Source organism: Thermoascus crustaceus (genome assembly GCF_041956765.1).
Source record: "Thermoascus crustaceus strain CBS 181.67 unplaced genomic scaffold VTN00scaffold_7, whole genome shotgun sequence".
Classification (NCBI taxonomy): Eukaryota; Fungi; Ascomycota; class Eurotiomycetes; order Eurotiales; family Thermoascaceae; genus Thermoascus; species Thermoascus crustaceus.
In genome coordinates this window covers 1,110,432-1,125,682 of record NW_027192533.1, presented here as the reverse complement: position 1 = coordinate 1,125,682, position 15,251 = coordinate 1,110,432, and the positions used below count along the sequence as shown (strand labels likewise).

Here is a 15,251-nt window from a genome sequence, read left to right as displayed (position 1 = left end):
GCCGTCGTACCTTGCTAAGGTACCTGATCAAGGAGGTCCGGTCGTCAGAAGTCTGGCACAAGCTGGCCTGCTTTTTGAGACTCAAACAAGAGACATTTCCTGACGTTGTCGAAGCGGTCTGGTTGTAGGAACCCCAAGGCGTTGGAAGTATTTCTCCACAACTGGCAGAGTCCGAAAATCCACCACGCCATAGTCCGCCGCTTCGATTGTCCACGAGTCGATATAGGCATCTTCGCGCTCGATGAGAAGTACTTTCTGGCCCTCCGATGATACATATGTCGGCCTCGACTGCATCGTCATCGTCTTCCAGCAGACTACTATCTTCAGAGTCAATCAGGATCATTGCACCCGAGGCGATGCAGAGAGCTGCAAATGCTAATAGCAGATTCAAGAACCCGCCCATTGGTGTAATTTGAATTTTGAGTTACACACGCTTGCAAGACCCCGGAAAGACAACGTCAATGGATGAAAATCATGTTTGTTTCTCTCTAGCTTAGAAAATGCTGTGGATGCCTGATAAAATAGGAGAAGTCGAGAAAGCCAGTGGAGGTGCCTCAGAATGACCGTTTAAAAACGGTTCACCAAACATGCAACTGGAATTTGTCCCTGGCAGACTTTCCTTATGACATAAATTTTTTAGAGGATCTGGTAACAAGGTCGGTTTCAGGCACATCTCTTTATAGGCTGAATTATTTTGTCGTTCCAACCTTCGGTCATACAGTGTAACAACACAAAGTACAACAGCGCAGGTGATTTGGTGCATGACGGACTTCAATTTTGCAATGTAGCTTCGAAGACAGTGACACTGTCCTCTCGGATCTGCGTTGAGCCGCTAGGATGTCGTGCAAGTCGCATACCAAGGCTACGCATTGTAGTCCGGGCTTTATTGTGCAATACGGTCCCGTTTCCCAGCATAAATCGTGTTCCTTTGAATATCAGACTTCTATCAATGCTTGATCAGTTAAAACATCGTTCTATCATTGCTTTTAATTGTCCGCTTTTTCTTCATTTCCTAAGACAAGAAATGCTGCTCAGATCAATGGGGAAATCAGCAGTGTCAAGCCGACATGAAGAGTCAGAGGAGCCATTTCTCAAACGCAAAGTGGACGACGACATAGGACATCTGGCAACCTACAAGGAAAGAAATGAGAAACATTTCAAGTTGATTGTTGCTCTTCAGTGGTGTCTGATTTTAATCGTCTCAGTCGTCGCTGTCATTCTCTGGCTTGCCTTGCTCGAACAGTGCCATTCCTCTCCATCAGAACATCAATTTTACTATAAGGGCAAAAACCTATAAAGGAAGATACATATTATTAATTAATGTAGCAACTGCTCAAACGTGCATTCGGTATCGAAAAATCGTGTATACTTCAGGTTTCGGCTCAGGGGCCACCGTCTCTTGAGATGGAGAAGGCTTGGAATGACCTCTTCGATGAATATCTATGCCCTTTTCCTTTGATCCAACATTCAATATTTTTTTTTGACTGACAGGGCACAGTTGCCGTTAGTAGAATACCACCAGCATCCGAGGCTGTAAAATTGGAAATCAGCACCCATTCCAGGTGATGAAGGATATCATGTGATATCCTTGGATGTATTCCATCAATTGCACTGCCTGGTAGGGTATTTGTTCCACTCCTTTCTTCTTTTTCTCCGTCTATCTCAAACGAGGCGAATCAATCCCGAACGGAAATATCCAGAACACAACCCGAAGACGGATCTGGGGTGTACAACCACGAACATTAGCGGAGAAAAAGGCGACGAAAACCGAACATATCGATCACTGCATCGGCAGCATCCGTCAAAGCCTGATGTGTGCTGCTGATTTCACTCCGCTACCTTGGAGATGGTCACGCGAGGATCGTCAATTATATCCAGTCGCCGTTGTACCCCATACGTGTCGTGACTTTGATGCGGTGAGACAGTGGGCACGGGAGCATAGAATTACAGATTTTAATCGTACATTATCTGCCGGGGAGGCTAGGTAGTTGAATATCAATGGACTGAACAGACTGAGGCTTGTGAAGTGAGATGGGTTAACAAGGGTTTAGAGATCTGAGTACTACTACAGTAGGAAGTATATCTAAAAGGTTACAAAGTTTGATGAGTACATTCTCAGCCTACCATGAGCAGATTAAGTATTTAGCATTAGAGGTCTGATGATTGCAGCAGAGTCTGTTTCAAGATCTCCAAAGCAACGATGTAAAGTTCCGATTCTATTCCATAAGCATATTACAATTCCGATCTTCTCTTTGCGATCTTTTCTTTGCTCTTCACCGATGGTCACTTACATGCACAACCTTACACAGAGAATGACCCCTACCACGGATGGAAGAGAACGGCTCTAGATCTAACAGGAACTTCTAGTTCCATATAGCCTAGTGCTTTGACCTCATGCAGTTGTCCATTAACGAGCCCCTTTTTAGAATTGAGAACTTTGTTCCTAAGATATATAAACCATCCCCTTACATATCTCTGAAAATCTCCTATTTCACTAGCTGCACGAACACTCAGAAACAGATATACATCATCCATCCCAGAAAAGCATCTGCACCATGAAATACATCTTTCCAGTTCTCATCCCCCTCCTAGCAACCGCAGTGGCATCAGCTCCCATTACAGATACAATGGTCACTGAATCATCAGTACGTTCGAATACCCTTGCAGATTTACATGTCAAAACTAATCATAAGTTCTATAGACTGAAAGTCCGGACGTTAACTCCTTCGTTTCGACTATCAATCATCATTTCCCTGCTAGATTGCCTTGCGAAGCCAACCAAATCTCTAATGAGCAAGATAATGGCACCGCGAAGCGGAGCCCCGGAGAGGACAAAGGCGACCGATACTTCTCAGGTTGGATGGATTTCAGTAGCTGGGTTTCGCCGTCGTCATCAAAGGTCTAGTGCTGCTGGTGCTGGCAGTGTTGGGGTCTTGAGGGAATGGAGAAGAGAGTAGTCCACTTGCAATTAGTTGTATGTTTCGAGTTGGATACTTTTCAGCTTCTGTTCACATATCCCTCATTATATTTACCATCTGGTATCAATGATATCATGTTAGGGCCCGATAGGATCCGTGGTGATTGCTTTTCTTTCCCCTTCCATGTAGTACGGATTGACTTCTTGATCTCATGTCTCTGAGAGTCTGTGGATCATAACTTTGTGTTATATTCCGATCTGTGTCACTGCTAGGCGTAACCATGGACCACCTGACCATGTGCTAAATAATATACTATTCTGGACAGCCTGTATGATCTTGGGCGGGAGGTTTGGGAGTGGAATCGGACGCCTTACTTGGTGTCTACGTGGTACACCCGTTCCGTCGTCCCTGACTTGTGTAATGAATTTGCCCTCTCTATTGATACAAAGTGGATTTGCGAAATATTCAAACCAGAATCGAAGTACAGAAGATTCGATGGCATGAGCAAAGCATGAGTAAGACAGATTATCTCGCAGAGAAAGGCTTGCCTCGCTGATTTTCCCCACCAACCAGCTCATCAGCCTTGCCCCATCTGTCGAAGACATTTCATCCGTGTTGTTCTCGACATTGAAATTGTAGATGCTATGTTGAAAAATCGCCCCAGAAGAACAATTGCCAGATCGATACAATTTGGAAAGTCATAATCGCAAGCAAAGCAATAAATGGAAGGTTGTCAAGTGTAAGAGGGCAAGAATTTCTGGGAGAGGAAACTTCAAAAGAACGATAGTTCCAAAATGGAGGGAGGATAAATATTGATTGACGCCAAAAAAGCTTCCAGGCGTACAACCCATAGGCTGTCCCACCGAGGCTGAGTAGATAAGCCCCTGTCCGGATTGGCTGAAAAACCGCTCAACGGTCAACACATCTGGCGATACTGCCCAAGTCCGAGAGCAACAGAAGACGGGTGCTGCGTTGGCATGTAGACATCCGTACCTAGAGACTCGTCAGCCTCGTGTCGTACCGACTTATGTGATCTGTATTATTATTAAGACCAGGCCGTCGAAGACGTGGTATCATCTGCCAGCGGATTCCCCCCGGCATCGCGACCACGACCGGCCTGTCTGATGTCCGTATCATGTCTGTTGCTGTCAAAAGCAAAGATAACCGCCGTGACGCGGCCGTGGAGGTGGAGGTGCAGCGTTAGAGCGTCCCGGAGCGCTGGGGAGAGCGTTGAGCCCGTTGACACACGGAGAAAAGAGGCGGAGTCGCTGTGATGCCCGCTGCCGCTTCTACCGCACTCCTCTGTCTGTGTCTCTGTTCCTCCTCCTGTCTCTCACGATCTACTTTTCTCTAACCCTTACAGATCTCACGAACAGCTCGGGATCCTCTTATCCCCATCGGAGCGACCACTTGCCTGTTCCGTCCGGACGACTCCGCGGCGTTCTTGGCTCTGAAGTTTGTCAACGCCGACTCCGACTCGGCGAACTCCAGATAATACGAGATACCCGTCGCCGGCCCTGAGCCATCTTTCTACAAACCAGATACCCTTGAGACAAATACTTCATTTCTCTTCCTTATTCCAGAGGAATAAGAATAAAAGAGCGCACTCGATAGGATCTTGCGCGACAGCTCGACTTGATACCGATCGATCGTCGGCGAGAGGCACACCCGGACGAGAACGAGACAGAAAAGGACTCCTTACAACTCGTCACTTCAGTTTCCTATTTATTGGGCCCAACCGGATAGAACTGCTATAGAGGCGTATCTCTCTTCCCTCGCCCTCTCTCCTACGTTCGCACCCTCTAGAGATCCCTCAAGATGTCCGGTAAACCAGTACGTCTTCTCCAACCTTCCCCTGCAGAACAATCAACCACGATCATACATCCCTCAGGGAATGAACATGTCACTAACACTCAGTTCTCTCGAATACAGGACGGCGCACCCCCCTCCTACCCTCCCCCCGTCCATCAAGACGCGGGCCCTTACTACGCTCCCCCCGGCGCCCCCGGTCCCTACGGCGCTCCTCCGCCAGGTCCCCCTCCCCAAGGCGCCGGCGCAGAATACTACGGCCAGCCGCCCTACGGACAACCTCCCTACGGCGCTCCTCCACCGCAGCAGGGATACTACCCTCCCCCGCAGGGGCCCATGTACTACCAGCAAGGCCCCCCGCCGCAGGGGTACTACGCCGGTGAGCCCCGCGGGGACTCGGGCGGTGGTATCTGCGCGGGTATTCTGGCGGGTCTGGCGTGCTGTTGCTGTTTGGATCTTTTGTTCTAGGTTCTCGTTCTGGTGCTGATTTTCTGAATTGGGAAAGAAAATCGAAGAGAGACAGAATGGGAGGCTTCTTTCTTCTTCTTCTTCTGCTTTGAGAAACCGTTGGGTTTGTTAAATTGAATTGAATTGTTATACCTCAGAGGAGAACATGGCGGTGCATGGATTCATCGGGTCGGGTCGGATCGAGTCAATTGGATTGACTGCCCTCGTCGGATTGACAAATGGATCTGATCAGATAATGGGCGGTTAAGACTTGATACCCCTGGGTTATTATTTGCAATACAAGTGAAAGTGAGTGATCGATCGACATGCGACTTTAAGCCAGCCAGCCATCCTTCGCTTGGACTCTTCCTACTAATTTCCCTTTTGTCCGCTTATCATTATTATTTTATTATTCCACAATGGCTCGGACGGACAGGGGACGTACAGGCCTACACAGGTTTTTCATTTCATTTTTTTCTTTACTTTTCCTACGTGGAGTTGAGCCGAGTCGAATTGGCTTCCTTTTCCTGTATTTTTTTTTCTTTTACTGTGAACTGAAAATATCGAGTCCCGTTCGGATAATGAATGAAATTAGAGTCAAGAATCAGATCGGTACAGACAGACAGACCCATTGCCCTACTTCGATCATTCGTTCATTCCCTGTCTACCTAAAGTGCCTATCTAGGTCTAGATCCAGATCCAGATCCAGACCATGTGGAGGATGTCCTGTCTTTCCCGTCCTCTCCCATCCTATCCCGTTCCATGGAGCTGGCCTTGCACCCAGTGTTTCATCTTTCCTTTTCTCACCTCCCAGCCGGCCGTACTGGAACCACCGTAGATATAGGAGCATCCTGACTTTTTTTTTCTCGTAGCCATAACAATGATCATTCTTCGTTTCATCTGTTCTGTTCAGTTCTGCGCTTGTACAGTCATCGCATCACATGTAGCATAGCATAGCGTAGAAGGTTATTAAAAGGAAAGAAAAGATGAATATGTATCTCATCATCATTAAAAGAAACATACCACATAACACATAACGCCCGTGCGAATTAAAGACAAGGGTAAAAGAAGGCTGAAAAGAAAACCGACGAAGGGTATAATACCGAAGCAGGCAAACAACCAACCAAACATGGATCAGCGGTAAGTTCTTCCTTCCCGTACCTTCCTGTACAGAACAACGCGAGAGTCTTCTAAAGGTACACGGGCCGGAGTACCTGGGACATAGGGCTTTCAGTATTTTCAGTATGCAAGCCGAATGCTGTCATCCTAATGGCCAATGTCCGATGGTTTGATATTGCATGTTTGTTTTGAAGGCACAGTATCGTATGGAAGAATCTAGCTTCGTCCATATGGTCAAGTGAGGACTCTCTCCAGGTGTTGATTCTTGCATATTGGACATAGGGCATCATGATCTGCTTTTCCTTTCTGACGAATCGTATCTTCATATCACATAGGCCGTCTCTCTTTCGTCCCATTCATTCATCTGTAATCGTAACAAGTTTCTGTGTCAGAAATCACCTCCTCACATGCCTAGCCGGCCCACTGCCCCCTCCGTACTCATACGGATCAACAGTCCTGTACGATCCCGAGTACCTTCTCCCCCTCCCCGCTCTCCGGGGCGGGGGCGTCGCCGACGACGGGGACGACGGCGACATCGTCGAATGCTCTTCAATCACCTCAACGATATCGTCCTCAGTACGTGAGACCTCCGACTCCTCGACCACCACCGTATTCCTCGGCCTTGATCCTGGTCCTGGCCTCCGGAGCCGCTCAACGACTTCCGGACGCCGCCGTCGCCGGTAGTAGGCCATCTCTGAGGAGATCTCGCTGCGCTCGTCGACGACGTAGCGGCGGCCGAGCCAGAGGTAGAATGCGTAGAGGACGATGATGACGCCGCCCACGGTGCCGAGGATGATACCTACGACGGCGCCGGGTTTGGGGCCGGAGTCTAGGCCGCCGTAGGTGGCGGGGATGGAGACGACGGGTATCACGCGGCGGAGCAGTGGTGGTGATGATGGGGCTGAGGTGAGGAGCGAAGATGAAGCGGATCGCTGGTACGGTGCTGAGTTGGTGTAGATGTCCGTGAGACGTTGGAGGAGGGCGGGGATCGAAAATGAAGAGAGAGGAACGGGAGCCATTGCGGTGGACGAGCTCGATGGCCGTGATCGAGCGGATCTGAGAATCTGACGGGAATGATTTCCAGTATCGTGGACGGCAGAGGACCGTGGTTCGTGAATGCGGAGGTATCTTAGATCCTTGGTAAATAATGGAGCAGGTGGATACGGCAGTACCTCGAAGGTGACTATGAAAGGAGCGACATGGGTGACAACCGCGAGGGTAACGACAGTCCCTGCGAGAATGCGAGATAGAGATCGGGCAAGAAAGAAGACATCGACGGAGAGGAGGAAAGATCAAAACAACGATAGGGAGGCGATGAGGATGGTGAAGATAGACAAAGCAGCAAAAGCCGCGTGGCTGGGGAATACTCCCGGCAGGGCAAACTGCAGATCAACGCAAGAATCAGGCCCAAAACCGCACAAAAGGGATATTTGCGACCTGCTCTGAAAAGCTGATGGTTTCTGATGTTATCAGAGTCCGTGCTTCTTGCAATCCCCCTCTGCACGTCGTCGTAAACTTCTGTACGACATACAGCTATTCACATGAAAAGCAGGGGGCTGGGGATCTATCTCTCTTCCCCACACCGCTTAGACCACAGCATATCATATCGCCCTGATAAGTTGATACCGAGCGAATCACAGTTCCTGCAACTAAACATGGTCTTTCGACTGCAATGATGGGCAGTTTTAATTCTAGATACACTGTTTTGATATTATCACCTGGGTGGAGTCGAAGTCTACGTCGTCTACGATACGCCAGATCGTGGACGGCCACAGCTCTTACCATTGACGTCGCTTTAAACTTGGCTGGCTGCAGACACATAAATCCATGCAGACCTGCAAGCCTAATATGCCCCCTGGCGTGGTGTATATCTGGGCTGCTCCACCGGCTTAACCTCATTCATCGATGTTATCACCGGCGTCGCATACTCCAGTTCGAACCTGTCAAGCTTCGCCCCGTCCGACTGCAGCGCCCACAGGCTGACCGCAAGCCAGTTCGTGCCCCGATAGTTCAGGATCCCCTCGGGCACTGGGAAACTCGTCTGCGGGCCTACGTTGTTCACGTACTTGCCGTACTGGTACCCGTTCACGTAGAGCTGCACGCGGTATGGCGGCGGCGGTGCCGTATCATTGCCAAAGGTGAAGTATAGAGGAACGTCCCAGCCGCGAGGGATGTCAAGGTCAAACGTGGTGGTGTAGAACCCGACGCCAGCTTCCGGAATACCGTCGAGCGGGCTCCCGGGCTTCCACTGCTGGCTAGGCGGTTCGGGCTGATGCCAGCCTTGACGCTCCGCGTACAGTCCGCCCTCGTTCAAAGGACCGCGCACCTTGTCCAGGTAGTCTTCACCGCCGAGGTTTCCAGTCAGTTTCCAGGTAATCGCACTGGCATCTTGTCCGGACAGCCGGTAATCCAGAATGCCACGTGGGTTCTTCGTCTCATCGGTCCCGATGGTCCAGTTCTCGTCGAGTCCCATGTTGTCTATCAGGACGGTGAAGACATAAGGCTTGCCGGTCTTGAGGTTCGGCAGCTTGTACGTCGCGTTGTAGTCGCTGTCCTTGTCGATCCCTGTCCATGATCCGATGTAGGTCTGGTTGAGCCAGACGGAGCTTCCAAAGGCGGAGCCACCCTGAGTGCGAATAAACAAGCTTGTCTCATTGCCACTAGCCACGAAATGACCGCGATAGACCAAGTAGCCAGTATGGAAGCCGTAATCAGATGAGTACAGGGATGTGGGTGTGGTGAGAGGACGGAGTGTGTTGTTAGTCGTCTTGTGGTCCGCCACAACCCAATCAGAGTCATCGTACGATGGCTGGATTTCGGGAAGAGTATCAATATATTTCCATTCCAGATCCTTCAAGCTAGGGAGTCTGATTCCGGGATCTGCATATGGCACCGTGCTGACCCAGATTCCGTTCTTGTAAACGGTATGTTTAACCTCCTTTCCGTTAATATGAAGACTCTTGGCTTCCTTGGGCGCTCCAATAACTTCAATTGGCGTTGTTCTGTTGAAATCTGCCGTGATGTGGAGCTCGTCGTTCTCCAGATACGCGGTCCTCACAAGATATCCGGCTTTGACGATGATAGACGAGGCTGTCTTCTCCTGGGTGCTAAAGCCAGGTATTCTTCCATTCGCGGGAAGCTCGGGAACCCAGTAGTTGTATGCGGAGTTCCTGTCTGGGAATTGTCAGTCGCGTGGCTAAGAGGTTTGCTCTCGCACAACACTCACCAAGAAGGAATATCTGTAGGTCATCGACTGCCACAATGCGACGGGTGGGCGAAATGTCCCAACCAATAACGACAGAGTCGTCGAGAACTTTGATAGAAACGTCTGATTCTGGCCCTTCAATGACTGACGGCTTTGACTTGGAAGAGATCGCTATCTCATGATGCTCGTTCTCCCCACCATATACAACGAGAACCGTCTTATCGGCAAACTTCTTCCAGGTGAATATTTCAGCCGTGGAATAAAGGATATTTGTTCCGCTGACGTTATAATCGGTGACATGGATCTTAGAGTCACGCCCATTGAGTGTAAATGTTCCACCAAGCTGTGGGATGGTCAAGGTACCGGCGCTCGTTGGGAGTTTTAGCTTGTAGCTGGTGGATCCCTGGCTTGAATAGTCCGAGTGTCTCAAGACGAAAAAGGACGATTTATTCCCAATGAGAGGTGTCACTGTCAAGTCCTCGGTGTCCGTGTACACAGCGGTGGTCAAATTTCCCGGAACGGCTTCAAGGTACGAAGGGGACGCTTTTGCAAAATTTCCGATGAGCTTGAGCTCGCTGTATTTCTCGCGAGTTATGTTGCGGACTTCGGATATAGGCGAGCCATAGTCGTATGAGGTGTATCCTCCTGGATGGCCTAGGTTTCCCCAGTTCGTGCCACCGAAGGTCTTCCGAAACGGTCAGTCTCTACCCACTTTGTTCGAGACATAAACGTAGCCTACCATGTAAAGGTTGAGTATCGCAACTCCAAAGCTGAAGTCGTTCTTATAGAACACCCTCTCGAACTCGTGGTTAACTAGCCTAGAGCATGCGTCGAACCCCAGTCCTCCCCATGGATCGAATGACCCGGCTTGGAACTGCATGCTGTCAGAGGTGGAATCCACTTGGAAAGGGACCACATACCTCAACAAGAGAATAAGGTGTCGACGCGCTCTGCTGGAGATGGAGTGTACGAAAGTTTGTGGGCAGGTTGCCTTTTGGCCACACCGTTGGGTTTGCCTTTTCTCCCGTTAGAACACAGACAGTATATTGAGAACATGGAGACCCTTACGCAGTCAAATCCAAGACTGGTGATCAGTCAGCATGTATTCCACGGCAATGTGAACCGTACAACTTACGGGTAATTATCGTGCCCATAGATGTCCACTTCTCCAACCCCAGTTCCCGGCGCATCACGACCGCCGGGGCTGGCATCGTTGTTAATCATAGGCACGACAATCCCTGCGGACCTGGCCTGGTCGATCACATATTGCATGTACTCTGGGTCCGGGAATTTTGTGCCACAGCAAGCACCACTGTACTCATTTTCCGGCTGATAGAGGATAACTGGTCCGCCCTTGGTTATCTGAGCCTTGGCAATTGTGGATGCGACATTTGCAATGTAGCTAGTTGACGATTGTTAGATTAGACAGCACCAATATCTGCCAGGGCCAGGGATCTCATACTTATCAGTGGCTGACAAGAAGTCCGGAGCAGACGTTCGAAGCACGCCTCGCACTCTCTGCAGCCATCCCGGGAAGCCTCCGCCTGAAGCTTCTGCGTTGATGTATGGTCCAGGACGCGCAAGGAGGTAGATGCCAGCCTCCGAAGCCGCGTCGAAGAAAGGCTCCAAGTCAAATATGCCGTCTGCTCTGTACTCTCCTGGCTTTCCTTCCAGCAGCGCCCAGTCGACGTAGAAGGAAACACAGTTGAAGCCCAATGCTTTAATCTTTTGGAAAACGTCGAGCCACAATGATGGGACTGGAAGTCTGCCTAAAGTCAGAGCGATCGAAGGTAATACCGCGCGAGCTCTGGTGCGGTAGTCTATATCGGAAGAAAAGGGAACTGCGGTCTCATACCTGAAAGGATGGAATTCGCCGCTAAAGATCATGATCCTCTCCCCTCGCACGAATAGAGAGTGCTCATCCCAGGTAATCTGGCCGAGTCAGTACGTCTTAGCAAATGACGGCGGCATCCTGCTGAGTCGAGACATACAATGCCCTGCAGCTCCGCACGCCGCAACGGATCCGGATGCTCTGTAATTGTAAAGCCTTTGAGCTTGTGACTGATGGCAGCACCAGCTGCCTGTACTGCCAGGTAGGCAATCGTGCAGGCAGAGAGGATCTTCATGGCGCTGAACGCTGGTCAATTACAAATAGATCCAAGGGAAGTTTGAATTGCAGGACTAGAGGAGGTCCCATTTGGGGCTCCATGTGGGAGAATCTCGAGGTTAAATATGGTTCCTTCATATCCTATGGAAGCGCAGCATCGGGTAATTAAAAAAATGCTTTCTCCCCAGGAACAAGCTACCTTGTCTCGTTCCTCGGGGCCAGTGAGGAGCTCCATGTCGAGTCTTCCGATCGCAGGAGGCATGGATTCTCCGCTCGCGTTAAAGCAGCCCGAGGCAAGTAAGAGGTGGTACTAGTCGTGCGCAGCGGGGATAGAAATGTGCCTGGCTTAATATGAGTCGCCAATACACATCATGTTGACCGGCAATATGTGCAGAGCACCAGTACTATGTAAGTATTACCCGGAAAAAGGAGATCTCCGAGATGGCAAGATGCGAACTGGGGCAGGAGAGAACAGACACCGGAGTTTTTCCACATATCGCAGACATCACTTGGAGAGCAAGAAGAGTCGAAGCCAATGGCGGCCTGGAAGGATGCAGATCCGGCGGGGGAGTTATTCCTCCTTCCTGAAACATGGATGCTGCAGATGCACCGCGCCGGCACCATCGCCTTTCTAGTCAAAGATCGTCGTCTCTGCATGCATTCCCCTCCTGAGCCCAGACCGGGGTTCTTTAGAATCTGGGAAACCCTGGGTAAAACATCCGGGAGAAACTCCCAGGGTGATGTGGCGCAGACGTTGCACTGATGCCCAGTCCGGAGATTTGTCACTGGCTAGAGGTTATTTTGGCACAAGTTTAACCGAGGGTTAACCTCTACGGCATTGCTCGTACAGTTCATGTAGTCTGCATATATCAGGGGATACAGCAGTTGGTCTTCGTGGTGGAAAGTTGCATCGGCTCCTGCGACCAGCATCGGGCTATCTTCATTTGACCTCTTGTCCCTGGACCGGTGATACGTCAGTTGAGCATAGCAGAGCCTCTCGTCATCAGGGAGTGGGTTATCGTTGGTATCGCATTCATTATATGCGACATTTTGTGGTTCGGCATGTATACACCCATACTCCCTTTCCAGTGAGATGCAATTGGTGGTATACTGTATCATTGGCGGATAGATGGATGGAATACTGGAGAAAGTCATGCAACCGCTAAGAACATTGCGATTAAATGGTTTGGCGCACTTGTGCTTAGCATGGGATTCAGGGGTAAAGTTGACCATAACTGAACTTTGGTATATACCTTTCTGAAGACCCCTCGACCTGAAAGACATGGTCGAACCCCACATGTTTTTACCTCTAAAGAAAGCCCTGGCGCTTGATAAGATCGAGATGGCTGGCAAACAGCCGAAATGTCACGTCATGGGCCGGTTAAATGATTGGATGCCTCTGGATTAGAGATGTAAGTACTAATCGTACTAACATTGTCTGAAGAGTGACGGTCCCTTTGACTACCATTAGACGAGGACGTAGCCTATGTAGTGGGAACGGGTCGGCACAGGGCCCTCCCCGGGTGTCACAAAGGAACTCAGAAGAACCAAACCGGCGGGACAGAACCAACACGCCGGGTTGAACGATAATTGCTTGAGGAGAGATCTGGCGGTGAGCAGTGATATCCCTGGATGAGACGTTAGTAGTGCAGAGAGGATATTCTGGAGGAAGATGAATGGGGCGAGCTGTCACACAGAGAGTGCAGTAGTGCCTGGGCTGTCCCGCGTCCCGGGCGCGTGGTAACTCGCGGTTCCTCGCAGGCCGTTTTGGGGTCTCCGCGGTCCCTCCACGGTCCTCGACGGTGCGGAGACCGTCCCCAGTTTGTCCTCAGCTTCTCCCCGGCCTCTCCTCCGGCATCCCTCTTTCTTTTATCATCATGAACTCTTTCTTATCCATCTCAGCCATTCATTCTATCTTTCCTTGCTCCTGACCCAATCCAAGCACCTTATTTCCACCAGTTCTTGTGTCAAAGCGCAACTCCGCGCTGATTACTTTGCACTCCTCCCCAAGAACTTAATTCCAAAGCAGATCATTACCTATTTCACCGTCACGCTGGCGAGACAATATAGACTATTCTGGAAGCTTTTTGAATATTTCACCGTTATGGGCGGTGAGACCTCGAATACCCAACACCTCGAGGTGGATGTGAGTGACGTACCCTGCTTTCTCCAACGAGATCGGCCGCGGAGGATGTTTGATGGCGGCTGGTGAGGACCACACAACATGACAGCACCGTCAGGACATCGGATTCCGTTGAATAGAAAAAAGCCCATTGTATGGCAATTACTGACCAAGATTCGTCCCTCCAGAGCGGGGAACAGGAGGACAATGCATCCGCATACTCCGACAACTCGTCTTACCGCAGTAAGCTGGCCCCGCCTCGACAGAACACCTCTACGCACGACGAATATTCCAACTCCTGACGCACTACAGCTCCAGTCCCGCCCTCCATTCTCGATTACAAGTACGAGAACGGGCGCCGCTATCACGCCTTCCGCGAAGGCTCTTACCTGATGCCTAACGATGAACGGGAACAAGAGCGTTTGGACCTAGTTCACCAGATCTACAAGGCCATCGTACATGGGGCATTGTATCGGGCACCGCTACCTCCCAATCCTCGACGGGTACTAGATATAGGCACTGGAACGGGAATTTGGGCCATTGACTTGTACGTAGTAGTCCCGTTCAGATCCCTGTACCTTGGTCCACTCCATACCAACACAGTTACTACCTCCTTAGCGCGGACGAGCACCCTAACAGCGACGTCCTGGGCACAGATCTGTCCCTGATTCAACCAACCGTCGTCCCTCCCAACTGTCGGTTCATAATCGACGACGTGCGTTCGCCGTGGGCCTTCGAAGACAAGTTCGATTACGTCCATTCGAGATGTATGCTGGGCGCAATCGGAGATTGGGACGCCCTCGCGAGCGAGATCTTCGATAATCTTACGGACGGAGGCTGGGTGGAGTTGCAGGAAATTGAATCCAGGTTCAGGTCGGATGACGATAGCATCCAGCACGCCCCGAACACGCGCTTATGGAATGAGAAATTCAACGAGGCAGGCAGACTGTAAGTCAAGGACCATTCATATCTAAAAATGCTCACGTTTATTCATAGCTGACATAGCCTCCCCATTCCGATAGCTTCGGACAGCGTGTAGACATCGCTCCCCGGCAGAGAGGATTCCTCGAGAAGGCCGGCTTCGTCGACATCCGAGAGGAGATATATAAGATCCCCGTCGGATCCTGGCCCAAAGACCGCCGACTCAAGGACCTGGGCCGGGCCATGTTCATCCACATGGTAGAGGGCCTCGAGGCGGTCTCCCTGGCCTTCTTCAACCGCGTCCTGGGCTGGTCCCGCGAGGAGATCGACAAGCTGATTTCCGGTGTGGTGAACGAGCTGCGAAGTTCAAAGAACCACCTCTATTTCAATTTCTATTTCACATACGGCCGAAAACCGCCCGGTGGAAGGGCCCACCCACAGATTTGAACTTCACAACTCGACGCGGAGAGAAAAAGAAAGTAAATCCACATTGTGATTAAACTCGCCTGAAAACTCCCATTATTCACTAGCTGAACTGGACTGGACTGGAATCCGAGTCCTTTTATTTGCTATATTGATGCATTGCATGCATGGCTTGGTCGG

The 15,251-nt window shown here is 50.4% G+C and overlaps 4 protein-coding genes across 4 annotated transcripts; 2 read left to right on the top strand and 2 right to left on the bottom strand.

The window, feature by feature from the left end:
* Positions 1–4,736: 4,736 nt before the first annotated feature.
* Positions 4,737–5,195, top strand: VTN00DRAFT_9400 (uncharacterized protein; the record flags this gene model as incomplete). Its single annotated transcript, XM_069436357.1, has 2 exons — positions 4,737–4,751; positions 4,851–5,195. The coding sequence occupies 2 exons, from the start codon at positions 4,737–4,739 to the stop codon at positions 5,193–5,195; spliced, it is 360 nt and encodes a 119-aa protein (XP_069284985.1).
* Positions 5,196–6,688: 1,493 nt separating this feature from the next.
* Positions 6,689–7,312, bottom strand: VTN00DRAFT_9399 (uncharacterized protein; the record flags this gene model as incomplete). Its single annotated transcript, XM_069436354.1, has 1 exon — positions 6,689–7,312. One exon carries the CDS (start codon positions 7,310–7,312, stop codon positions 6,689–6,691), a length of 624 nt encoding a protein of 207 aa, XP_069284984.1.
* Positions 7,313–8,136: 824 nt separating this feature from the next.
* VTN00DRAFT_9398 (uncharacterized protein) lies at positions 8,137–11,624 on the bottom strand (the record flags this gene model as incomplete). Its single annotated transcript, XM_069436353.1, has 9 exons — positions 8,137–9,467; positions 9,520–10,183; positions 10,238–10,372; positions 10,419–10,514; positions 10,567–10,582; positions 10,634–10,900; positions 10,961–11,263; positions 11,354–11,430; positions 11,490–11,624. 9 exons carry the CDS (start codon positions 11,622–11,624, stop codon positions 8,137–8,139), a joined length of 3,024 nt encoding a protein of 1,007 aa, XP_069284983.1.
* A 2,085-nt stretch (positions 11,625–13,709) lies between these two features.
* Positions 13,710–15,095, top strand: VTN00DRAFT_9397 (uncharacterized protein; the record flags this gene model as incomplete). The annotated part of the gene is made up of 5 exons (XM_069436352.1): positions 13,710–13,751; positions 13,916–13,970; positions 14,040–14,274; positions 14,331–14,675; positions 14,750–15,095. The coding sequence occupies 5 exons, from the start codon at positions 13,710–13,712 to the stop codon at positions 15,093–15,095; spliced, it is 1,023 nt and encodes a 340-aa protein (XP_069284982.1).
* Positions 15,096–15,251: the final 156 nt, after the last annotated feature.